Genomic DNA, 27,500 nt, shown 5'->3' with positions numbered 1-27,500 from the left:
AAACCTCCACGTTACAAATTAAAATGTTGCGCAACTTGCAGTCGGGCAACAAGCATCTAGCCCATTCTCTTGCAGTCGGGCAACTAGCCCATCCTAACGTGGCTGTACATTGGGTGCCTCTCATTTGGGCTTTTATACGTCCTCTCTCGCTCCTCGGGCCTCGATCCTCACTGATACTACATACAGAATGATGGGGCGGCAACAATGGAATAGTCTATCCAGTGTTAGTTATAGATCAGTGGGAACGCCCCTCGAGGATCGAGCATCGAGGATTGAGGAAGCATGTTGAGAAGCACCCATAGCATTCCATTAGCCTAGTAGAGTGGTAGAGTCTCACGTGTAGCTGCAGCAGCACTGACGATTTGTCCTTGTCCATGCGGGTGCCAGTCAAGGGCAGGGCACCAATCTGCTGCCCCTGAGCGTACAGCAGGGACACGCCCCCAATCGGGGGTGGAGTCACATCAGGGCGGGGCAGTGGACGCTGGGTGGGAGGAGCCACAGTAGGGATACCTGCACAGCAATTGGCCGATAGTTTGGAAAGTTAAAAACACTTTTATTATAGGACATAACCCTTTACGTGATGTTATGAAATCGTAATAAATAATTTTGATAATTTGGTACAGACCCATGAGCATACCAAGTATTTTCTTAAGCTCTTTATCTATTCTTTAAGTATTAAATATTAAGTGTTAAGCCCTCAGTACATATTGTAACTACAAATACAGCACATAGAAAGTCTGAATTTCACAATCTACATCAGAGTGTGAACTGAACAAATGTTTATTTCCATTTTATAGCCTACTGTATCTGAGTGTGTGTTTAGGATGGTCAGAGAGAGTGCTTCAGGGGTCGTGTGTGCTTACAGGCTGGTTTCACGGCGTCGTTGGACCTGGTCCCGGGCACCTCTCGTCCATCCTTGTCCACGCACCAGCAGTAGCTGCTGTCGCCGTAGCACTGGACGGGGTTGAACTCGCCGGCCGAGTCGCACTGCGGCAGGTACTGACGAGGGTCCGGCTGCCCGCCGTAGTGCTCGATCAGGCTGGCCCTCCAGCGCTCACACACCGTCTCTGGACGCTGGGTCGGTGGCACTGCCATCACACACACACACACACACACACACAGACACACAGACACACACAGAGAATATAAATACAATGTTTAAGTTAAGCTTAAAGCATTCAGCAGACGATTTTGTCTGAAACGACTTAAACAGATAATGAAAGTGAAATGATTGATGACTTGTTTGGGTTCTGTTTGCTAACTTTAGTACACTTCAGTCTACTTTGTCAAGCAAGTTCACAGTAGACCTACACAATCTAGTCATATATCCACACTCCGACTAACTTAAGTGTCCATGAGGTTTACTAAATCAGGGCTGGAACTAGTAAAATGTAAATTTGCAGATGTGTGTGTACAGTACATCACATATTTGTACAAGATGTGCCATATTTAGACACACTGTTAAACAAGCTACCGTGTGTATATCCTAACAAATTTGAGCTAATGCACTGTGAGTTGACAGGTTTACAACAAGGTATTCCATATGTGTAATAAACTGAACAGACAGCAGTTTTTTTTAAATGGAAAGCCATTTAGCTTTACTTAGAAGTGAATACCCAAGCGCTGTTTCTTTCTCATGGGAAAAAGATCAGGTTCAAAAGATCACACCACATTTCTGCACTGAACCTGTTTAAGCAAACTAATCATTTCAGCCTCGTGTTTAAAGAGAAGAAGGCCCCCTCCAGACCCATCAGTGTCATTAATCTACCCTGTATGGCACTTAGTGGTTGTAAAGTAACCATGCGTGCCTACATAACTAACCTAATACAGCGCACACATAGGCTCAACAGAGGACATCATCTCACAGAATGGAGGTCCTTAGCTATCCTCCTTGTCCGTAAACTGCGTTAATGTTTAGTTTTCCATATAAACAGGTCTGCTGAACCTGAACACAATGGCACGGAGGAGCGGCTTGAGGACGCCTGAGACTCCGCTGGACTCCACTGGGAGGCTCAAACCCACTCTGTGTAGGCTGGTGTGTGCAGCCACGTGAAAAATGTAACGTCTGCCAGATCTTGGGAACGAGACGGATATTTTAAGACACAGTACGCAGCGGGATCGGGTGGGGGGTGTGAGTGGGTGGGGGGGGCAGGGGTGTGAGCAGGAGAGGGCGGGGGGGGGGGGTGACATGGGTTGAGGGGGGGTCGCGGAATATTCTGTATAACACACCTTCACTATCTCTGCCCCGGGCCAGGCGTGTTTGTCCAGAGGAATGTCATATATTTGCATTAGCGGATCCCCCCGTGGGTCGGGGGCCAGGCGGGCCCCAGGCGGGCCCCAGCGGAGGCGGCCGTAGCGTAGGGAGCGTAGGGGCCGACGCAGCGCAGCACAGGGCTGAGTGCTGAGGGAGGACAGCTGTGGGGAGATAAGCTGCACAGCTGCCCAGAGCGCTGCCCGGGTGGTGCAGAGGGGGGGGGGGGGGGGGGGGGTAGAAATGTGTGGGCGTGTGTGTGGGTGTGTAAGTGGCGTGTGTGTGTGTGTGTGTGGGTGGGTGTGTAAGTGGCGTGTGTGTGTGTGTGTGTGTGTGTGGGTGTGTAAGTGGCGTGTGTGTGTGGGTGTGGGTGTGTAAGTGGCGTGTGTGTGTGTGTGGGGGGGGGGGGGGTTGACATTATGGGGTGAGATGTGTGCTGTCGTAGCTCCAGTCACTGAGAGCCCAAATTAAACAGACGCTAATCCTTCAGTGTCTGCGCAAAACCCCCTCTCTCTCACACACAAACACACGACGCCATGCAGAGAACACACACACACGCATACATACAGACACACACACCATGCCTGAGAGGGAATCTGCCCTCTCCCTCTTGTCTATCTATCCCACAGGTCTGGATCTCCTCAGCATTGAACATATTGTATACAGAGAGATGCAAATAAAGGGGCTCTCTGCACATAAACCCCCCCCAGGAAAACTCACTTTGGGGGAGCAGCACTGCACCCTCATATTATTCCCCAAACCCTTCCATTCCACAATGTTATGTTAGCTTTTAGCTTTCCCCTCCCCCCCCTCCTCTCAGAAGTTCAAGGCTATGTTTCTACTTTAGGGGTAAAAAAAAGTGATTGGGGAGTTCTGTGGGAGTGTGGAAAGAAAAGATGGCATTTGGGACCGGAGTGTGAAGAGTCCACCCGCCCCGGAGTGTGTGTGAAGCGTCCGTCCGTGGGCAGGCAGGCCTCACCGCACCGCCCTGCTTTGCTCCGGCTGTGCCGTGTCATCTTCTAAAAGTACAGGCTGAGGGGGGAGAGCTCGTCCTTGTTTGTTTGCTACAAATTAAGGTGTTAAGGGCATGTCCTACGAGCGGCCAATTAGCTAATTACAGCGCCGAGGATCCTCCACGCTCCAGCGACCGCACTGGTTTATTTTGATACGACATCTGGCAGCGGTTTGAAATCCCTGTGCTCAGTGTCACACGAAATTGCTAGGAGGTCTCCTCTGGTCCGTCCCTACGGTGTCTGACAGTGACATTTTACAAGACACAGAGACGTCGTCCACGCAGGTATTCTGGCCTTGGGAACGGTGAGAACTCTACGAGAGTTCATATCAGGGTCACAGCTCAGCAGTGGGCTACTACTGGGAAGCCAGGTGTTTTGTGTGATGATGCACATGGCCTGTCTTCTGCATATTTTAGAGGCATCTCAGGCACTGCTGGTTTACACTTGAGTAATACTCCACAGTGTAGAGTGATATATCAAAGCTGATGTGATAGGCAATGTTGGAATAGCAATATCAAGATGTACATTCTATGTTACAGTACGTACTGGCTATAGAGTACATAACTCTGATGAGGGTGCAGAGAGTGCTGAAATAAAGGACATTTTTTATTTTTTTTAAAGGTTATTTTTTGGGCTTTTTTTTAATGCCTTTAATTGGACAGGATAGTAGAGAGAATGACAGGAAGCGAGTGGGAGAGAGAGCTGGGGTGGGATCCGGAAAGGACCACGGGGCGGGAATCGAACCCGGGTCGCCGGCGTGCGGTGCAGGTGCCCCAGCCAGTTGCGCCACGGCTGGGGCCATAAAGGACATTTTAATGACTGTAGAGGAAGTTTGAGTGGTGCGTGGGCCTATTACGCCTTTAATTTGACAGGACAGTGGAGACAGTGACAGGAAGTGAGTGGGAGAGAGAGAGAGAGAGAGAGAGATGGGGTGGGAACAGGAAATGACCCGAGCTGGACTCGAACCCGGGTCCCTGTGGGCACGTGGATCCAAATATGGCACGGGCACAGGAATCAATTGAGCCACAGCGCCCCTGTTTATTGTGTTTTGTCGTGTTTTGTTTTGCTGTGTTTTGCTGTGTTTTGTGGTGTTTTGTCATGTTTTGCTGTGTTTTGCTGTGTTTTGTGGTGTTTTGTCCTGTTTTGCTGTGTTTTGTTGTGTTTTGCTGTGTTACCTGGTCCGTCGCAGTTGGTAGGAGGGGTGCCCGCGGGCGTCCTGGTGCCCGCCCTCTCCTGGCCCTGGGCGTCCACACACCAGCAGTGACCCGAAGAGCCGTGGCACTGCAGCGGGCGGTACTGACCCGCCTCGTCACACTGCGGGACGAAGGCTCCGACGCCACCATGGGAGCCCTGCAGGCTGTCTCTGTGGTGCTCACACTGGGTCTTGGGCCGCTCTGGGCGCTCTGTGGAGGAGGAGGGAGTGGATGGCTTTAGAGGACGATTCAAGACGCAGCAAGAAACAGGTTGTGCATCAAACTTGCTACGGGACGGGTACATAAAATGTATCTCAGTTGAGTTGAAAATCTGTGCTCATTTTTTTTATGCCATTGAAAGTCTTTGATCTATGCACAGCTGACGCTACACATGCAGACTGTGCTAACTGTTTTTTGCACAAGAGGTTGCTTTGATGGTTATTTTGTTTTTATTGCTTTGGTTTTTTGGTTCTTTGCCTCTTTGCTTGGGCATTCAGGCTACTGCCAGAGCATGTGGTATCGTGTGTGAGGGCCATTACTGATCCTGGGTACAACATGCTGTGCATTTGTGACTGCCTCCAGCCAACTGTGCCTTGTTGCTACGTTGTCTGCTTCACCTTATTGACATTCTTGTGGTGGTTGCTAGGTTGTTGGTAGGATAATTGAGATGGTTGCTCGGTTGTTGCTAGGGTAATTGAGATGGTTGCTAGGCCGTTGCTAGGATAATTGAGATGGTTGCTAGGTTGTAGCTAGGGTAGATATGTTGGTTGTTGGCTGTAGATTGGCCACTATGGGAATCCCCAACCTGTAACACAAGGAATTTAACACCTTTCGCGTACCCTACCCCTACCAATCTGAAAAAAAAACGGCAATTATGAGAACCTTTCAACACTAGGAAGTATTTTAGGAACTCATAGCCTTAGCCTCTGTGTTCTTCCCCCATTTGAAGAACTAAAGACAATATTGCCGTTGGTTGGGTACCACATTCCATTGACTATTTCGGGTATCAACCAGCATGGATCCCTGTTCTAGTGTAGCTCCATGAAGTATTTGGATTGACGATGTACAGCAATAATTGCTGAGTTGTTAAATATAAGCCTGTCTCTCTGGCTCTCTAGTACTCTCAGGTTTTGAAGCCTCTGGCATGTTCCTACAACAGTTTTGTACATTATGCATTACTGGAGTATTCTGGAGTTACTGGAGTTGTCCATGTAAGGCGCGTCAACAACGAGAGAGGGTGTGCGTATCATAGCATTAATTTCTGCAGGCGCCCCTGGTCCATCTGTTGTATAATATACCTTATTCCACTGCTCGGTTGAGTTCCCCATTGTCCTGCGTTCTATAAGGGTGTGCATTAACTTTAGATATACGCACGGCTATGAAGTAGTTCCATTGTTTTTGACCTTATCGCACTTGAATATTAATTCGCCAAACTCGTTGTGAAGTTTAAATGCACTGTCACGTTACATACAAGCTGTAAAATACAGACGTTCAGATCATAGTAACGTTTAGCATATGACAGAGGTGTCATTTAGCTAGTTAGGTGGTAGTAGGCTAAGAAAAATAGCAATCTTTCAAAGTTAACGTTCATCAGAATCCTGGGATATGCCAGCTTGACAACGGGAGATTAGAACTAACGACTGGCTTTTGGCCATAGCAACCATCCATTTAGAACTAGTAACCGCAGTTTGAGAAATGAGTTGAAATGTGTCTGGGAAAAGTAGTTCTACAAACAATACAGTTCTAGCGATTAAAACATTTATATTAGCACCGGAAACGAACACAACGCAATGGCAACAGTGGAATAAGCGGGATAATGGACTTCACGCCGTGCGGTTATTCAAAGTTAATGCACTTTTCTAGACGGAACGTCCCTCCGCTTCGCGTCGGGCCGTATCACCGTCTAGAACGTGCATTAACTTTGAATAACCGCACGTCGTGTCGTCCATTATCCCGTACTTAACTGCCATATTTGAGTGCACTCTCACCTGGTTCGTCACAGTTGGGTCGTGGGGCGCTAGGGGGCGATCTGGTGCCCACCCTCTCCTGGCCCTGGGCGTCGACACACCAGCAGTGACCCGTAGAACCGTGGCACTGCAGCGGGCGGTACTGACCCGACTCGTCACAGTCCGGCACGTAGGCTCCGCCGAGAGAGAAGCCGTCCTGAGAGCCCTGAACGCTGTCTCTGTGGCGCTCACAGTGGGTCTTGGGACGCTCTGAGAGGACAAAAGAAGACGATTCAACTCAAAGTCCAACTTCATCGTCTTTAACAACGTATTTCAGTTTAACCCCTATGATTGATTCAATTTATTTTGACTCAGTTCCTTCAATTCAGTTAATTACAGGTCAATTTGATTGAGCTCAGCCCAGTTCAGTTAGATTCATTCCTTCTTCTACTGGCTTCATTTGGGCAGGTATTAACTCACCTGGCTCGTCGCAGTTGGGTCGTGGGGCGCTAGGGGGCGCTCTGGTGCCTGCTCTCTCTTGGCCCTGCATGTCCACGCACCAGCAGTGACCCGTAGAGCCGTGGCACTGCAGCGGGCGGTACTGACCCTCCTCGTCACAGTCCGGCACGTAGGCTCCGACAATCGGGAACCCGTCCTGAGAAGTCTGAGAATTGTCTCTGTGGTGTTCACACTGGGTCTTGGGACGCTCTGGGCGAACTGAGGAGAAAAACAGGAAACAGACGCCCAGTAAAGAAGATGGACGGACAACTCAACAGGAAACAGCAACCCAACACAGAAAATACCAGGTGAGGCGCCAAGGAGAACTTCAGAGGAGACGTAAAGCGAACGCTATAGCGGACTCAGATCAAGGAACTGAGGATCATAGAGGAAATGGGAAGCTTACACGAACCACAGCACTATGGTCCCCCAACACACAACACACAGCCTACTAACTTGCCCTGAGGTTTTAACGTCTGTCCAGACAAAACACTCCTGATGAAAAGAAACAAAACCAGATTGGGTTTGGGCTGTGGTCTTGCGTGTGGAGAGCTCAAAGCCGACGAGACCAGAGGCTCCTCGTCCACATCACTCGGTCCACGCCAGACACACACACACACACACACACACACACACACACACACACACACACACACATGCACCAGCGTGTTTCCGTTAGGGCTGGACTGGCGGTGGAGGGTGGAGGATTTAGACGAAGCTCAGAACGCCTCGGCTCGACACTGACACTGGAGCGGTTGCCGTTTGACAGGTCTGCGAGTGTTATTTCAGCTCAGAGAGAGATTCCATTAACATCTCCTTCACAGGGTCAAGGCATGTTTTCACTCCCCCCCCCCCTCCCACACACACCTCACCTCACCCCACCCCACCCACTCCAACGCTTTCTTTCTGAGGGTTTCAAGAAGTCTGCTGGATCTACACTACAATGGCATCTGGAAGTTGTACAGATGGTATAGTCTGTTTAATGGGCGCAATTACTGCCTCTCTCAGACAGATAAGCATTTCCAGACAATAAATATACAACACATGGGGCTTTCGGAGAATGACAGATGATTCATGGAAGGCTTACATACGCCACCAGATGCACACAGGATATCTTTGAAACACAAACACTTTTTTTTCTGTCCGAAATGAACGTGAGCAGCCGTCTGAGGCACAAGGCCAACGTGAGTCATTCGTGATCTTTCGCTTTTGAGCATCAAAAAACTGTCTGTGTGTCAGGACCAATCTTGTCCAAATTTTACCTTGAGATAATTCCTATAATTCCCGAGCATCCGTAAAGGAACAATGTGTCTGGCAATCCGTAATGACAATGGAACTGACAGGGTAAAGGTTAGGGTTATCCAACTGTTTCTTTTCACCTATGTACTGCTAACAACAACCTGGAGAACAGGCTAATTAACATAACACTGTCAGCCTTGAATAAAGTCTGCAGTCAGAACAACAGTTTTGTTAAAGTAAGGAGAAACGCTAACAGCTAAATGTCCTCCTGCGATAAGAGCCCTTCACAACTCAGGGAGAGGAAGCAGAACTGCAGGCAGCAGCAAGGTTCTGTGGTGTGGCTAATTTTCAGAGTGTTCCTGGGCTCCTGGTTCCTAGTGGGAGTGTTTCCCGGGACTGTCTAAATACAGTGTTCCAGCACAAACAATCTAAATTCAATGTTTGTTAGAATTACTGAAATGAACACCATTCTTTTCCATGCTTACAAATGCCAAACTATGTAAGCTATGTAAAACATTGGATTTGGGCAATACACATACTGTACTGGGAAAGGACATTCTTACATTTTTGTGAAGTTTCATGTTTTGAATACTGCATAATGAATAGACAAAGTGGCTAGTGAAAATAAATGCTAGGTGTGTGTGTGCCTCGCCTTTGACATGACCACATATCAGCAAAATAAATGAATCAGCTTTATGCTTACATCTCTGATGGTGTAAAACACATCGAATTTCCTTAGCGAATGAAATGTGGTCAATAAATAAAATAGCTTGCCTGGCCTTGCCTGGCCTTGCCTGGCCTTGCCTGGCCTTGCCTGGCCTTGCCTGGCCTGGCCTGGCCTGGCCTGGCCTGGCCTTGCCTGGCCTGGCCTGGCCTTGCCTGGCCTTGCCTGGCCTTGAAAACACCACATATCACCAGATAATTAAAGTGCACTCTCACCTGGTCCGTCGCAGTTGGTGGGAGGGGTGCCCGGGAGGGTCCTAGTGCCCGCCCTCTCCTGGCCCTGGGCGTCCACACACCAGCAGTGACCCGAAGAGCCGTGGCACTGCAGCGGGCGGTACTGACCCGCCTCGTCACACTGCGGGACGAAGGCTCCGACGCCACCATGGGAGCCCTGCAGGCTGTCTCTGTGGTGCTCACACTGGGTCTTGGGCTGCTCCGGGCGCTCTGTGGAGGAGGGAGTGGAGGACCACAGGGGTGTTAATCAATCTTGCCATTAATGTTTACATTCACACCCAACATATGACTAAGGTACAGTCTGGATCAACTGTCACAATAAAGTCTAGTAGTTTCTTTGCTTTTTTATTTTTATTTATTTATTTATTTTTTTAAAAGCATAGGGCCTTTTGCTTTTATTCAGATACAGTAGGACAGTTAAAGGTGACAGGAACAAGGTGAGAAGGTTGTTCTCCGTGATTTGGGGCATATACATATTTTTTGCTAGACTCACCAACCGCCAAATTAAAATTCCTTAAGTAAACATACTTGGCCATTGAAGCATAATTGAGTCATAAAATAAACACAGAAGAACCTGATCAATGAACTAACACTCAGGCTGCACCCAGCGCGGTGTTGAAGAGTCTCATTTTATTAATGTATGTGTCAGTATCACATCTGGTGTAGGCACTGATAATAACGGAAGCTAAAGGTTAAAGCATACGGTCAACAAATGGAACACTTCGGTAATGCGCCTGGTTTAGCCTTCAAGAAGGAGGAATGGTAATGTGAAGCTGCAGCAGCAGGCTTGGGGAGTTCTAGAGTGCTTCCAAATGGCTATTCTGCATTCCAAATTCTGAAGAACACTTCTCACCTGGTTCGTCGCAGTTTGGTCGTGGGGCGCTAGGGGGCGATCTGGTGCCCACTCTCTCCTGGCCCTGGGCGTCGACGCACCAGCAGTGGCCCGTAGAACCGTGGCACTGCAGCGGGCGGTACTGACCCGACTCGTCACAGTCCGGGACGTAGGCTCCGCCGAGAGAGAAGCCGTCCTGAGAGCCCTGAACGCTGTCCCGGTGGCGCTCACAGTGGGTCTTGGGACGCTCGGAACCTCCTGAGAACACGAGGTACAGTCAGTTCAGTCCAGTCCTATTCTAGTCCTAGTCCTAAACCTAGTCCTGTCCTAGTCACAGTCCACTCATTTCAGCGCCTCATCAATTCAATTGGCTTCAACTCACATAAGCTCACAATTTCAATCAAATTCTTTTTGATTCTTTCTGATCAATGCCATTCGAGCCTATCAAATGCGTATATGTTTAATTTCCACATTTTTCTGCGCGTACTGTTTGCACTTCAAGGGATTTTTTCTCTCCATCCAGAACAGACTAAGTTAAGACCACAACAGCAAGAACAGGCTTCCACCATTTTCCCATGGCAACCAGGATGAGTGGGTTCAGACCGCCATTAGAACCATTCTGATCATGCAGCGAGCGAGGGCAACTTACCACTCTTAGGGTGGCACTGGAAGCCGTTGCCATGGTACCCGGCCTGGCACTGGCAGAGGAAGGAGCCCAGCGAGTTGGAGCAGGAGGCCTGAGCGTGGCAGGGCTGGGAGCGGCACTCGTCCATATCTGGACAAGCAGTCCATAAACCAAACGTTAGTCACGTCTCCAAAGGAACCTCTACTAAACACAGATGCATCACAACTGCAGATATATAACCAAACGTTAGTCACGTCTCTAAAGACACCTCTACACAACTCCCTAACACAGAGACATCAGAACTGCAGATATATAACCAAACGCTAGTCACATCTCTAAAGAAACCTCTACTCAACTCCCTTACACAGATGCATCAGAACTGCAGATAACCAAACATTAGTCACGTCTCTAAAAAAAACCTTTACACAACGCCCTAACACAGAGACTTCAGAACTGCAGATATATAACCAAACATTAGTCAGGTCTCTAAAGAAACCTCTACTCAACTCCCTTACACAGATGCATCAGAACTGCAGATAACCAAACATTAGTCACGTCTCTAAAGAAACCTCTACACAACTCCCTAACACAGAGACATCAGAACTGCATATGTACTGTATAACCAAACGTTAGTCACGTCTCTAAAGAAACCTCTACACAACTCCCTAACACAGATGCATCAGATCTGCAGATGGATATACTGTATATATATGTATGGAAGAACACGGAGGAGACACAGCTGAGTGCAAGGAGGATAGAAAAAAGTGATGATGAGAGAGGGCAGCCACAGATTCAACTAAGTATATCGACAGGACTAGAGAAAGAACAAAGATGAACAGAGGAGAGGAGAGGAGAGATGAGGAGAGGAGAGATGAGTAGAGGGAGAGAGGGGAGGAGAGGAGAGGAGAGATGAGGAGAGATGAGGAGAGGAGAGGAGAGATGAGGAGAGGAGAGGAGAGGAGAGATGAGTAGAGGGAGAGAGAGGAGAGGAGGAGAGGAGAGGAGAGGAGAGCAGAGGAGAGATGAGGACAGATGAGGGCTGTCCACTCCAGATAGAGATGCAGAGAGACGAGCAGGGCTGAAGGGTTAATGGACGTCTGCCTGGCCAGCGGGACATGGGAAGAGTTAACCATCCTTTGACCCCTTCTTAACCTTCAGCTGGAGTTCTCCTACACACATTCCCCCTGGTGCAAACATTGGCCCATTGTTTCAACTCCACCTCCCCCTGCAACCCCAAGCGCCCCCCATCTCTCTTTACTTTTTCACTTCTCCCTCTTTTTTTCTCTCTCAATCTCTCTCTCACTCCCCTCTCAGTCCCTCTCTCCCTCCCTCCTTCCTTTTCTGTCTCAATCTCTCTCTCCCTCCTCTCTGTTGTTTTCCCTTCAGTCTGTTCACCTACAGAAAGCCCTAACTCACTCCGAAGAGGGAGAGAGAGAGAGAGAGAGAGAGAGAGAGAGAGAGAGAGAGAGAGAGAGTGAGAGTGTGTGTGCGTGTGTGTGCTTGCATTAACACTGGGCCTCTGTCTCACACACGCTCTTCACATCTCTCAAACACACAACTCTAATTTGTTTTGCCAGTCCCATCGTTACTAACCTATTAGAAGTTAATAGCCTGTATCAAAGACTTGCTTTATTTTTCAGCTCCACCATTCATGCTTCTCTCTTGAGATTTTATTAGCAGGAAAAATAATAGTGAAAAAAGAGACTTCCTAGACTTCCTAGACTCGCTAGTTCAGACGACGTCTTTCACCACAGCTGTAACTTGGAGGAAAGGTACGACTGATCTCCTGTAAATATTTGGATTACATTAAAAGAAACAAATACTATGTGGCCGCTCTGCAATCTAGGACTTTCAGGCTTCAGTCCAAGTTTGTCTGTTTGTTATGATACCAGCAAACACCAGCAATCCCACATCCACATTCATGCGTCCAAGCACAGCACACAGAAAACTCACATGAAATGGCCAAATCAACAAATATTCAGTTCATCAACATCCCTAAACAGCTCTCTATAAAATGCGACTGCACGGTCCGAGCCAGAGTGTAAACAGATTTTTTTTGTGGGGGGGTTTCTGACGAGCCATACATTTGTGAATGTCCTAACAAATTAAATACACACTTTTGTGAATGTCCTACATACTTTTGTGAATGTTCAGTATAGATGCTCAATATACATACATGATTTGGTCAAACTGTTTGCCAAACAACTGAATTGAAATGGAAAAAAATGCAATGGGCAATGGACCTCCATCTAAGAGCAAAGGAGCAATGTGATTGAGCTGATTACTGTAATTTTCTCAACTATTAGCCGCGGCTTAAACATTGATTTTGCAAAATATCTTCCTCTATAATGTTAATATACGGGGGCAGTTGATATGGCATTAATATGGTTTTGTTTCTTTTAACTGGCATAAAAAACTGTCCTGCGGCTTACAGGGAAGTTACACCAGGCGCGTAACTGAAACGTTCTGTTCGCGACCCGTAATGCTGCAGCAGTTAATAATCACTATAATCAATGGAAGTAGCTACACCAGACGTGACAGTGGTGCGTACATTAAAAAAAAAATAGACCCATCTTCTAAAATGGATTTTACGCGTCGCGAACGGAACGCTTCAGTTAGGCGCCTGGTGTGGCTGCCCTGTTATACACAATGCGGCTGATACACAGGAAATGACTGTATGAAGATGATCCCCTCCCCGACTCCCCCACTCTCACCTATGCAGGTGCGTCCATCGAAGCCGAACTCGTAGCCGGGTTGGCACAGGCAGCGGTGGCTGCCCTGAAGGTTCTCACACTGGGAGTGGGCACCGCACGAACTCAGACGCTCCGCACACTCATCGATGTCTGAGGGGACAGAAATCACACACACACGCACACGCACACACACAAACATAAACATAAATGTAATGTTGTTATTTCTGTCGCACAGCTCTTTACTTTTTGTTCCACCTTATATATCATCAACTGTTGATAAGCTTATGCATTTTGCATTATCATTAATGATGTTGATGCTATTGCTAACGTGTGTGTGTGTGTGTGTGTGTGTGTGTGTGTGTGTGCATGTGTGTGTGAGCTAAGTGGATGTTTCAGTGTGTTTATTCAGAGCTGTGAGAGAAGCTGGTTTTGATCAGGCTAATTATGGGGCAGGGGAGGGGTCCTACCCATTCCTTGACCCCCTGTTACCTGCCCTGTGGGGTGGGGTGGGAACAGGTGATGAAATTACACACTCAGCTGCAGCCCAGCCACCAAAACATCCCCCCACCCAAGCACACACACACACACACACACACACACACACACACACACACAATGAGATGCCCTTCAGCCCCCGGATATCAGCTCCAGATCCCATCAGAGTAACACCCTGCTCATGAGGTGAGAGCTTTATGTGTGTGTGTGTGTGTGTGTGTGTGTGTGTGTGTGTGTGTGTGTGTACTCATGAGTGCTACATATCCTGTATATCTGTATGTGTGTGTGTGTGTGTGTGTGTCTGTTTGTGTGTGCGGGGGTGTCTATGTGTGTGTGTGTGTGTGTGTGTGTGTATGTGTGTGTGTAGTAGTAGTGGTAGTAGACAGCTGTGGGGACAGAGAGCCGGCTTTGAGAGAAGGTGCTAAGGCTCAGCTCTCGCCCCTCTTCAAACGAGAACATCCCAGGTGGCCTGTGCTGCAAGCCAACAGCTGTGTGTGTCGAACAGACACACACACACACACACACACACACACACACACACACACACACACACACACACACACACACACACACACACACACACACACACACACACACACACACACACACACACACACACACACACACACACACACACACACACACACACACACACACACACAGCCCCCTATCCTTGAAACACCCCCAAAGACACCACTATCAGTACCCTTAATACAAAACACACGCTCAGACCTACCACCAAACCACCCTGAACCCCTCTCAAATACAAGACACATGCGCACACACACACACACACACACACACACACACACACACTCACACACACTCACAGTCCCCACTCTGAAGTGGTTGTGACTTACCAGAGAGAGCGCTGTGGCTTTACTTATGAAATACCCATAATACCCCTGCTCTCTGATCTGCCCCCCCCCCTCCCTCCCCCCCTCCCTCCCCCCCTCCCTCTCCTACATGCGGAGTGTCTCAGCTCTACATTCTGGGCTCTGGGCTGCGTTTACACCCTTGTACATCCTCTCTGTCACAATCTCACATAGACTGAAGTGTTTCATGCACTTTAGTATCCTGGTTATGATTGGGAATTTTTAAAGTATCCCGGTTTTGCATTTGCACATGTAAACATAATATCCCGATTTCAGAATCCCGGATAAGCCCGTATCCCGGGTTTTGAGTATCCCGGTTATGCTAGGTGGAGTACTCCGAAAGAAACCGGGATAAGCCTCATAACCGGGATACTAAAGTGCATGTAAACGCAGTCATAGAGAGCGTCGGAATGCTACACTGTATTCTGCTCTACGTTCTGCATTCCGTGTTCCACGTTCTGTGTTCCGTGCTCTACCCCCTGTCCCCCTGCCCCTTCCTTCCCCTGTCGGCCTCTCGCTGTCCAGAGACTCTCTCTCTTGTCCATGTGAAGACCTTCAGGCATATGCTGAGAAGAGCCCTTCACATGCAGGCAGGCATTTCCGCTCCGCAAATAACACGGGGGAAGAGAGGATTACTACCAGTGATGTTGGGACAGCCACGCAGTCTCCTGGTGGAGAGGTGGATGCACGTGTGTGTGTGTGTGTGTGTGTGTGTGTGTGTCAGTTAGTACATAGTGTTTTGAGTGTCTGTGTATATCTTGTGTGTGTGTGTGTGTATGGGAGTGTGGGAGTGTGTGTGTGCGTGCATGTGTGTGTACGTGTGTGTATATATATATGTGTGTGTGTGTGTGTGTGGGTGTGTGTGAGAGAGAGAGAGACAGCCTTGCAAAGTTGAGAGAGTGTGTGAGAGCTCTGGCAGGCGTTCACGAGCACTTGAGGGATGCCTCAGGGATGAGGGGGACAGAGAGGGAAGCACAGAGCAGAGACTGGACCGGAAGGAAGGAGAGAGAGAGAGAGAGAGAGAGAGAGAGAGAGAGAGAGAGAGAGAGAAGAGAGAGAGAGGGAGGGAGAGAGAGAGAAAGAGAGAGAGAGCGAGCGAGAGAGGGGTGAACAGACACAGTGGGTAAAGGGGAGGAAGAGTGAGGGAGAGAGAGAGGAGAAAAGAAATAAAGAAGCCTAATGACTATGGTCTCCTTGAATTTCTTGCCAATGTATTGACCAACTTAACAACTGGTTGTCTCTTCAGTTTCAGCTAACCAAAGAAAAACATGTTAACACAGCTTTTAGTTGCTATGAGGTTCAGCTCTGGAACCAACTTCTGTATGGCATTAAAAACGCCTCAACTGTTTCAAATCTAAGACTTAAGGGCAAACTGTTATCAGATGTTTTCTGCTAACGGATTGAACGCACATCCTGATAATCACTCTTTGTTTGTCTTTTAATCATTCTATGTTTTTGTACTTTATTTATATACTTTATGCTGCTATCTACTATTTTTTGCTTTTGTTTATTGCTATTGCATTGTTTGCGCTATATAAATAAACTTGCCTTGCCAGGCCTTGCCTTGCCAGATAGCTGCTAATGGCCAAACAGTGAGGGACCCAGAAAGGAATCTGTTGTTGTTGTTGTTATCCTACCGTAACAGTTGCGTCCATCTCCACGGTAACCAGTGGCACACTGGCACTGGAAGTTCTGTCCCTCTCCTGGCAAGCACTGGGCAGTGGTGTCACAGTCATGAGTGCCCGCATAGCAGGGGTTCACCTCGCCCGCATCAGGGATGCCCGCTGTCATCGCCCGGGGAGAAAGGGATAGAGAGAGAAGAGGTAGAGAGAGAGAAGGAGAAAGAGTATGAGTTACCATCTCAATACTTTTTTAGTATTGGCTTACTTACTAAGAACTTAGTATGGTGTATGCTTATTACAGTGTACTAAAGCATGTTATAAACTACACTGTGCATTTCTTTAGTAAAAACATATGATAAAATATGCTACAAACTCTAACCTCAAACCTAATCCTAATCCCAAACCATGTACATTCTGCAATAAAATACATAAGTATATACAATGCAAAATGTACATAATTACTCCATTGTACTTATCATTACTTATTTCATCATCACATATCTTACTTAGAGCGCAATACAGAGTGAGTACAGACACAAGAGCGAGAGAGAAGCATACTGCGGCACGCCACAAGTAAACCAGTGCTCAGCGCACGCCCTTATTGCCCTATAAATGGACTGTTTAGTACCTCAGGACACCTGAGACAAAAATTAGGCGATTCCTAAAAGTATCCTTTGAAGAGGCCTTCCTTCTAAACATCTCCAGAATTTACAACATTTCACTACTCGCATGTTTACACACTCTGTCTCTCGTCACGTTTGATGTTCCCTTATAAGCACAACGCATACTAGAGACCTGGGGAATGACGGCAAAATATTATGAATGGACGGAGTCATAACAACTCATAATGAATGAAAGTCATAACAGAGAAGGGACCAGCAGGCCAGGCTAGCTGGGGGAGCCAGTTCCTCATTAGCCCAGCGCTGTGTGATTGAGGCTCAGCACAGTCAAAGTCACAGTCCTCTTAACGACAAACTTACCATATACACTCTTACACACACATATACAGCACACACACACACACACACACACACACACACACATACATACTGTACAGCACAAGCAGACACACACTTACACACGCACCCAACACACACACACACGCAAACACACACACACACACACATACTGTACAATACAATTACTACAAAGTTACCAAACACACAAAAACACACACACACACACACACACACATATACTGTACAGTACAAGCAGACACACACATAAAAACACACACACGCTATGTTTCCACATCCCCAGTGGACTCCAGGGCCCTCCATCTCCACCCGTGCGCACAGGCTACGTACACAAAGGCAGCAAATGGGCCCTTTAAAACCACGGCGGCCACGTCAAGCGCAAACAGTCCACGAGCGCTCAGGCTAATGCATGGCTGCCTACCATTAACCCAACAGTGACAGATGCCAGCCGAGACTTAGAGCGCTGTTAACACCACGGCCAGGGCAGAGGGGGGGACGGGTGTGGGGGGGGGAGATGGGGGACGTTTCCTTCCTACGGGAGTGGGGGGGTCTGTGCGGCCGTTCCTTAAGCGGTCCATCACGGCGCGACCCTTAGAGGTCAAAGCACTTGACCTGGAATGCTAGTCATGTTTAAGAAATGGCCTGTGAAACACAGGGGCAAACACAACATTAGGGCATTTAGGAGAGACCACTTGTTCCTCTCATGTTCCTCTGGTGTGCAGCTCTGCTGGGAACGTTGTGTGTGTGTGTGTGTGTGTGTCTGTGTGTGTGTGTGTGTGTGTGTGTGTGTGTGTGTGTGTGTGTGTGTGTGTGTGTGTGTGTATGTGTGTGCGTGTCTGTGTGTGTGTGTGTGTGGGAATGGGAGTGGTGGCGGATAAAGAGAAGACCACTTGTTCTTATGGTCTGGTCGTAAATGTGTGTGTGTGTGGGTGTGTGTGTTGGTGGGTGACCGCAGGGTGTTTTGTGGGCACAGCCGGGTGTTCTGAAGCGGAGCCTCCGACCACACTGGGTTCCATTGTGTGTTCCGTGTACAGAGCGACACCAAAGCTACAACAAAGGGCCAGCAGCCCTGGGAACCGCCTAGAACCCAACCCACTCCTCTCCTCTTCCTCTCTTCCTTTTCCTCTCCTTCTCTCACCCTTTTCCCTCTCTTCCTCTTTCTTCCTCTCCTTCCTCTCTTTTCTCACTCTCTCCCCCTCTCTCTCTTTCCCTCTCTCCTTCTCTCTTTCTCCTCTCTCTCTTTCTCAACCCCTTCTGTCTCTTGCTCCCTCTCTCTCCCCTTCTCTTTCTCTCCTTCTGTCTCTCTTCCTCTCTCTCCCATTCTCTCTCTCCCCCTTCTCTTTCTCCCTCTCTCTCTCCCCCATTCTCTCTCTCCTACTGTCTCTCTCTCCTCACTCCCTCTCTTTCTTCCCCTTCTCTCTCCCTCACTCCCTCTCTTTCTCCCCCTTCTCTCTCTCTATCCCTCCCCCCCCCCCCCTTCTCTCTCTCTCTCAGTATGTGAGCCTGTGAGCCACACATTAAGCCCAGCCTGATGTGCTCACCCCAGGCCAGGGACCAATTTGGCCAATTATCAAAGGCAGACAGGAAGCCTTTTGTTTGAAGTGCGAGAGGGAGAGAGACGAGAGACGGTCCCCCTTCACAGTCACTCAGGGAGGGGGGTGTGTGTGTGTGTGTGTGTGTGTGTGTGTTGGGGGGGTTAAGTGGAAAAACTAAAGGATGAGTGATTCTAACAGCGGAGTGTTTTTGGGGGTGGGAGCCGGGTGGGGGGCTCTTTTTAACAGGGATAATTAAAGGGACCAGACAGGGGACAGATCTGTGGGGTGGAGACCAGAGTGTGTGTGTGTGTGTGTGTGTGTGTGTGTGTGTGTGTGTGTGTGTTGGGTGGGGAGAGTGTTAAGACACCAGGTGGGAAACTTCTGTCATGCCTGCAGGGGAAAGCCCATTCTTCTCTCACACACACACTCACACCACCTAACAAATGTGTACATTACATTCCTGTGTGTGTGTGTGTGTGTGTGTGTGTGTGTGTGTGTGTGTGTGTGTCTGTGTCTGTCCTGTCTGTGTGTGCGCGTGCAAATGAGTGTCTATCCATAAGTGTTTAAAAGTGTATGTGGGCATGTGTACGTGTGTGTGTGTGTGTGTGTGTGTGTGTGTGTGTGTGTGTGTGTGTGTGTGTGTGTGTGTGTGCGTGTGTGTGGTATGGTACCATATGTGCTGGTGTTACGGGACAGTTCCAAGAACCTGAGCCCATTAAAGGTGTTAAAGAACTGGGCTCACCAGGAGACAGAGGAGCACAGACATGGGAATACAACTCTGCTAGCACACACACACACACACACACACACACACACACACACACACACACACACACACACACACACACACACACACACACACACACACACACAGGCACAGCCCAGCACCAGCTCACCGGGAGAGCACAGACATGGGATCGAGGAGCAGGCACACAGACAGATACGCACACACACACACACACACACACACACACACACACACACACACACACACACACACACACACACACACACACACACACACACACACACACACACACACACACACACACACAGACGGCTGTGGTGGTCCTTGCAGTGTTTTATTCATTTAATTCATCTTTTTATTCTATTATCTATTGTATTTATGCTTTTACTCCTGTTGAGATCTCGAGCCATATGACCCATCTTCCAACTCATGCATGGGACACCCACACAGGTTCAAATGGCCCCCAATGTGCTTCAGTGGTAAAGCTTTCCAAAGCAGTGGTGATTAAAACAGACTGCGTCCAGAGTTCACCCACAAGACTCTGCTTTGCCTCCGAGCAACACGCCGACTTTTTGGGGGAAATTAACTTATTAAGGGAGCTAAAAGGGGGCTATCGGCTAACTGGTGCAAGAAGCGAAGAGCTATCCTCTAGTCTGACTTTGGAGTAGTCGGCAAGTAAGGTAATTTCCCAGAAGGCTGTCGTGTTGCGTTAAGTATGGGGACTTCCCTGTCTCCCCACCTGTGTGATGTGGGGTTCAGGTTGAGGGCTCAGGGCCAAACCAACAGGGCCTGAGTCAGGCCAGCTCCAGCTGAGGCATCCCCAACACTCCTGCACTCATCCCCACCACCCTCCATGACTCACTCAACTAGGCCCCAGACTCTCACACCGCAACACCACAACACACCACAACAAACATCACTCGGCACAGATGTTCCCCCACAACACACACACACAAACACACATGCACGTATGTACTCATGCACACACACACACACACACACACACACACACACATATAGTATCCATAGTACGCATGTGCACACATGCCCACATACACTTTCAAACACTCATGAATACACACTCATTTACACACACACACACACACACAGACAGACTGAAACACACAGAGACTGTGACACACATGTCGACAGAAGAATGCCCCAGCCCCAGACTAACGAGACTGCATGATGACCGTAAGCCCCCCATCTCTCTCTATCTCTCCAAACAGGTAAGACAGATAACCAGTGACCACAGTGTAATAACGAGTTAGCAACATGGCTGATTCAGATGGGGAGAGTGACCTGTTGGCCTGGGTGTGCTGGAGTGGAGAAGCCGTAACTAACGTCAGCTGCTCTGCTTCATCCCACTCTGACGTCGCCGCATCACATCTGTGCCTTTACTGCAGCCGTGATTTGATCTATAAAGGGTCACTGCACTTGCCTGAAATGATAGACTCTAAATAGCTTGTCTAAATAGACTCTAAGTAATGTACAAAATCAACAAACAAGTCCTGACAGCCTGTGTATTCGAGCTAATACACTGGATATGACCACAGCTCACATCCAATCAGTGACTAACAAATTCTAGACAAAAAGCATGCTGGTGGACTGTCTCGCTGCTCATGTTGCGGTGCGAGTGGTTACATCTCTCTCTTCCTCCAAATTACTCCACTTGAACGTCCCAATTTTCCCAATGACAGACAGACAGGCAGCACCAGCTGTGAACAACCACTCTCCACCCCTCCACCCCTCCCCACCGCACCACCCACCACCACCACCCACCACCACCTTCGCCAGACCATCACCACCATCGCCCCCGGTTCCCATGACATCACGGTACAGACATTCCTGTATCCCCCATCCTGCCCCAAAACCACCCCTCTACACCCCCCCCCCCCCCCACACACACACACTCCTCCACGTCCCCCCCTGCTCTGTAAATCTGTCATGGAGGGATTGTGTTACGGCACAAGCAGCATAATAACACCACGTCTGCTCAACTGCACTGACAACATCACTCACGCACGCCATAACTGTCTCCCACACCAGCTGGGAGCGCTCACTCACTCCTTCCCTCCATTCTTTTTTCCCTCTCTCTCTCTCTCTCTTCTCTCTCTCTCTTCTCTCTCTCTCTCTCTCTTCCCGCGGTAGTCTCAGCTGACTCTCTCTTTCTTTCTCTTTCTCTCTCTCTCCCTCTCTTCCCACCGTAGTCTCAGCTGACTATCTCTTTCCTTCTCTTTCTCTCTTTCCTTCTTTTTCACTCTTTTCTTTTCTTGTCTTTCGCTCTACAAGTCTTTCTCATCCTCCCACTCTGTCTGACCCACTCTATCTCTTTCCTCCTTCTCTCTCTCTTACCCCCCCTCCCCTCCCCGCCCCTCCTCTCCAAATTAAGAGGAATGACCGGCCGAACATCACCCCCCTACACACACTCACACACACACACACACACACACACACACACACACACACACTACCCTCCCCATCTTCTCATCTCCGTCCTGGACTGTTTCTCCGAGTCTGTCCACTGCGTCAGATGTGGGGTCACTTCAGGTTCGGGGTTCTACATTGCAGCACATCTGTGCTTGGTTTTCTCCCTTCCAGCGAACCTCCAACAAGCCACTATTAGATTACACAATGTATTCACCCCCCCAGACCCCCCCCTCCACCCCCCCCACACACACACCCACCCACACACACACACACACACACACACACACACACACACACACACACACACACACACACACACACACACACACACACACACACACACACACACACACACACACACACACACACCCACACCCACACACACACACACACACAATCCCAAAGCTCTCTCTCTCCACCACCCACTCTCCTGTCATCCTCTCTCACATGCTAAAACTTCACAGCTGGGACAAATACCTCTCAGCTAATGGCGGCCATTTAGATTGACCACCCTCACCGACTGGGCCCAGTTCCCCCATATGTCATGCTGACCCAGAGACGAATACAAGACGCTGGTGCACAGCTGACGAGGAGAATATCCATGTCAGAGTGATTTTGCATGAACACGACACACTCCACCAAGCATGCAAATATCCATTACATACACTGCATATAGTATCCATCATATAGACACTCCATGTAATATCTATTAAGTACACTGCATATAATATCCATTACATATACACTGCGTAGAATATCCATTATACACACTGCCTATGACTGTGTCTATATGAGCGTCAGATGCACACAAATCACAGGCTTGTTTACTGCCAGGGACTCTCCGGCGAGCAGCTGTGTCTGCGGGTTAGCGGGTTAGCGGCTAGTTCTAGTGCAGGGTGGAGCACTGCTCATTGGCCACAGCACTCGGCAACAGGTGGCGTGACGACGGAGTCTCCTCGGGGCCTCCGGCGGGTCGTGGGATAGACGGACGGAGATCGAGACGGAGGCGGAGACGGAGAGAAGGTTGGAGGGGTGGAGGGGCGGAGGGGGGGGCAGAGGTGGTGGTGGGGGGCAACAACAGGAGCTGCAGTCATGGGGGCTCATGCCCTCGTGCCACAGGGACCAGATTCCTCAGCGGCCCGTCTCTCAGCGCGTTAATAAAGCAGCCATCCCAAACACACACACACACACACACATGCCATCCTGAACACGAGGCCCTGGCTCCCCTCTCTCCGCTCCCTCCGCTCCCGCGCCACAACACAACAGCAGGCAGGAAGTGCAGGGATATTAAGTTAGCCGCAGTGCCAGAGCACATAGCGCTAAAACCCAGACCGACAGTATTCAGTGTGACCGAAGGAGACAGAGCTGAGAGTGAGTGAGTCAGAGAGTGGATTTCTCAAGACTCTCACACACCACACACACTCTTACTGTTTGAATAAAGCAACCGTACACAAGAGGATAATTATTTTTCTTGGATTTTTGCTGCAACTTTTGCCCGACATAGAATAGAATATTACGACACAATGGAGTCTTCGCACAGACATATGGGGGTTGGCTAATCACTCGTAATAAATACCCAGCCTTTATTTCAGCTGGCAGTGGCCATGTTCTCTCTTAGAGGAGCCAGATCTGTCCAGCAGCTGCCAGAGGGCCAGTGTTGCTGTTACGATTAGAACTATAACTGGGATCTGTCAAGACTGTGCCTCTATCTCTCAAGGCTTTGAATGAGAACTCTGGTGATTATTCACATAGATCTTTGGTATCTCTGTTTTTCGTACCATTAGTACTCAGTGACCTGGAGAAACAGAGATCTGTGTGAAAAATTGCCAGAGATTTCCTTTAAGTAAGAAGCGCTTCCAAATTAGCATAAGTTAGCATTTTCAAAGCTGCTTGTGTGTAACCGTTTACTAAACTACTTAAACTAGAACTAGTTCCAGGCATTCCAGCACTGCACCTGAGAACTTTGAGCCCCTGAGCCCTTTCCGTGGGGAGCAGCAGCCGTGTGTCCGACCTACCTCCGACGGGGCCGATCTTGTTGGTGATGGCGTAGCGGAGGATGCGCTCCTCCTTGACGTACATGGCGAAGACGCGCTCCACGCTGAGCTCCAGCGTCTCCGGCCCGCTGCGGGGCCCGTGCCGGCAGTAGTCGTGCGTGATGTTCTGGCGCAGCTGGAAGGAGAAGGTCTCGGCGCCGCTCTCTGCCGACACCACCGTGAACTCGCGCACGGACATGGAGGTGGCCACTGCAAAAACACAATTACACATTTCACAACGAGAACTAGCGCACGGACATGGAGGTGGCCACTGCAAAGACACAATTACACATTTCACAACGAGAACGAGCACGAGTGTCACATGAACCATAATGCGTACATGCGTCCACACTCATCAAACACAAGGAACTAGGGCTGTACAATGAATCCATTTTTAATCAAAATGGACCTTGTGATACAATACGTCCCATGTAACATATTCTTCACATATGTAGGTCGCTTTGGGGAAAAGCATTTGCTAAATGAATAAATGTAATGTATATGTAATCACATTTGAACAACGGCAATTAGTTGTGTGCTAAACTAATGCATGCTCACAAATTGTGATTGTGGCCCAAATTCAAGTGAAATGTTGAATATTGAATATAACTTAAGCTTGACTTTCAAAAAAGATATTGCAAATCAAACCGCAATCACAATATCTGTCAAGAAAGTTTTATTGTTTTCTCCAAAATCATTCGGCTCTACTGGCAATTGGTAACCCTTTCAGTATCCACGGTTTGACTGACCCAAACTGTTCATACCAAATGGTCTTTGACGAGGAAGAAACAGCAGGGGCTCCATATTGTTTAAATGAGTAATAGTTTGTATTTGCAACTCATCAGGCCCACAGACACCGCTTCCTTTAAAAGGAAGTCGAGGGACTGAAGTCACTGTGTGTGTTGCTTTTAATAGCCCACGAGGCTCTCGTAGCCCCGATCTCTATCTCTCACACAAATGACAGATTGGATTCCAGGGGAAGGATAGTGCCCTGTCGTTATCACACACAGGCTTCCAAAGAGTCGCTGAAAGAGTCCTTGAAAGGTCCTTAAACTGTAGTCCTCCTGAATGTACTAAACTTTAAAGGACCTTTACTTAAAACTGCAGCGCACTTGGCTGCTCCAAAGTGCTCTACCAAAACCCATTAGCTCACAACATTACAACATAATTTGCTAATGCTCTGACAAAACAAAACGCTTGTTTTTGTGAGGTATTAATTTCAAGGTTGTGTCCATCTGGAAAAAACACTCCCACTTTAATGGACAATAAAGTTATATAGTTTTGTTTTAAAAACACTTTAACTGACTTTATGAAAACACAGTGAGGCCCCTGACTTAAGAGTTAGTGGAGAACATGCTGTGATGTGAAATAAAATTATATGGATTAACGTTTAAAAACGTCTCACGCCAAATTGACTGTGGTTGTAGAAGGGGATTTGGGGATATAAAAACAGCGCAAATAAAAATGTTTAACACACAAATTAAAAATGGTGATCACTGCAGAGGAATGTAGGAATAGTTTTAAAAAGATCTGAGGAAAACAACATAAATGGGTATGGAGCTGGAGTGTGCAATAGTAAACGATAATGGCCGCCAAGGTGTCCTCTTGTGTGGAATTAATGGACGAGGGTGAGGGGAGACAAAGAACTTGCCGACACACAGCGGAGGTTCTATTTAAAAAGAAACCGACTTGTTGAGTTTGTTGTACAACTTTCTTTGGCCCTAACACCTAAAGCATGGACAGTTAGCAGTTGACTTGTTGCGAAGACTGCTTCCAGTCTCAACTGTCGTCCTACTACAGTATGGTTGTTATAGTTACCATTCATAAGCATGGATATGGAACGGTGATCAAACTTTTTTTTACCAGATCTACTTCATAGGTGTCGCGTTACTCAGAATTAATAGTCACCCCACCAGGGAATCAGAGAAATAGTATTCCGGGTGATTATTTTTATAATTCTAAAAAAACATGCACATATGTGCCAAACGGGGGGGGGGGGGGGGGGGGCAGGGGGGGTGAGGGGGTACCTGAGGGGTAGTACTGGAAGGTCACTTTAAATGGTTCCATCTGCACCGTTGCCCCGGGGGGTATGAAGGGGACGCTGCCGCTGAGCTTGGTGTCCACGGTGAGGTAGTTCTCGGCGTCCAGACCTTTGCCGATCTGGACGATGCTCAGGCGCTCGTTCCCAGGGTAGAAGGTGACATCGGCATGGCGAATAAACTCCGCACCTGAGGGACAGGTAGAAGAACAACAGGAGAAAGTGAGTGATGGAGAACGATGTGGAGAAAGGGAGAGAAAGACATCAAAATGCAGAGAAAGAGAGAGAGAGAGAGAGAGAGAGAGAGAGAAAGGGAGCGAGAGATTGAGAAACTGTGGAGAAGCATTGAAAAAGAAAGGCATTAAAACACAAAGGGACATAAAAGTTAAATAGAATGAAAGGGAGAGAGAAAAACAGAGAGAGAGAGAGAGAGAGAGAGAGAGAGAGAGAGAGAGAATGAAAGGTTGGCCCTGACATGTTTTCCTGGTTTGAGCCCCTCATTGGCACTTTGTGAGTCGTAAAAGTGGCGTGTTGAAGTGCTCTCGTTTCACTACTAATTTTTACTCGCGCAGATCAAACACACGTGAGAGTTATGGCCCTTGTAATGGTGCTTGGTGAAAACCTGCACGTCTTACGCACTACAACCAGAGTGCGTGTGTGTGTGTGTGTGTGTGGGGTGGGGAGGGGTAGCGACTGGCTTTTTTTTTCCTCGCACACACAAGTCTAAACACAGAGCTTGAGAGCACCTGATTTAAATTAGGCTGCAGGGTGGAGGGCCTGTTGTTCAGTCTGGAGGTATCAGGGGGAAAACACAGCTGTGAGGCCGGGCGTGCACTTAGCCTTACATGCGTGCGCAAATATGTCTGTACATTAGCAGTCCCGCAGCATGGGGGCATACGCTAAGTCAACACACAACATGATTTAACAACCTCCGACGCTGACATCACCAAGGTCTTACCAGGGACGCTGCGGTACCATGTGTGTGGGGGGCAAGGACATTCTATAGGTGTGTGTGTGTGTTTGTGTGTGTGTGTGTGTGTGTGTATGTGTGTGTGTGTGTGTGTGTGTGTGTGTGTGTGTGTGTGTGTGTGTGTGTGTGTGTGTGTGTGTGTGTGTGTGTGTGTGTGTACGTGTCTGTGTGTGTGTGTACCAAAACTATCCAATCTGTTATTCATTAAGCCTCATAGATTCCACATTTCTGAAATATATGGCAACACATAAACACACCGTCGTGGTGAGTTTTGGCATTCTCTCTCCTAATGTCACACATATCATGTGTTGACAAAAAGCCTCCCACATAGAACACACACACTCCAAACAGAGTACCTGTGACTAATATCGCATGAGACAACATGCCAAAACACACTCCGTCACCACGACTGAAACACAACATCACCTCTCTCCCTGGTGGGGTGAGAGTGAACTCTTAGAATAAAGGTGCTATATAGAACCCAGTGTTTCCCACAGAATTTAATTCTATTTGTGGTGGTAGTGTGTTTG

At 48.4% G+C, this 27,500-nt stretch overlaps 1 protein-coding gene across 1 annotated transcript in view; it reads right to left on the bottom strand.

The window, feature by feature from the left end:
• nid2a (nidogen 2a (osteonidogen)) overlaps positions 1–27,500 on the bottom strand; it is a 49,253-nt gene that overhangs the window by 7,714 nt on the left and 14,039 nt on the right. The window contains 12 exon segments of the mRNA XM_062523582.1: positions 338–510; positions 864–1,088; positions 4,440–4,667; positions 6,446–6,673; positions 6,884–7,120; positions 9,080–9,307; positions 9,951–10,187; positions 10,579–10,704; positions 13,269–13,397; positions 16,255–16,401; positions 23,945–24,172; positions 25,990–26,190. Coding sequence (XP_062379566.1) covers positions 338–510; positions 864–1,088; positions 4,440–4,667; positions 6,446–6,673; positions 6,884–7,120; positions 9,080–9,307; positions 9,951–10,187; positions 10,579–10,704; positions 13,269–13,397; positions 16,255–16,401; positions 23,945–24,172; positions 25,990–26,190 — 2,387 coding nt within the window.

This window comes from Sardina pilchardus, chromosome 20, assembly GCF_963854185.1.
Source record: "Sardina pilchardus chromosome 20, fSarPil1.1, whole genome shotgun sequence".
Classification (NCBI taxonomy): domain Eukaryota; kingdom Metazoa; phylum Chordata; class Actinopteri; order Clupeiformes; family Clupeidae; genus Sardina; species Sardina pilchardus.
Note: the sequence above shows the minus strand (reverse complement) of the source record. Positions and strands in the feature narration are given on the sequence as shown.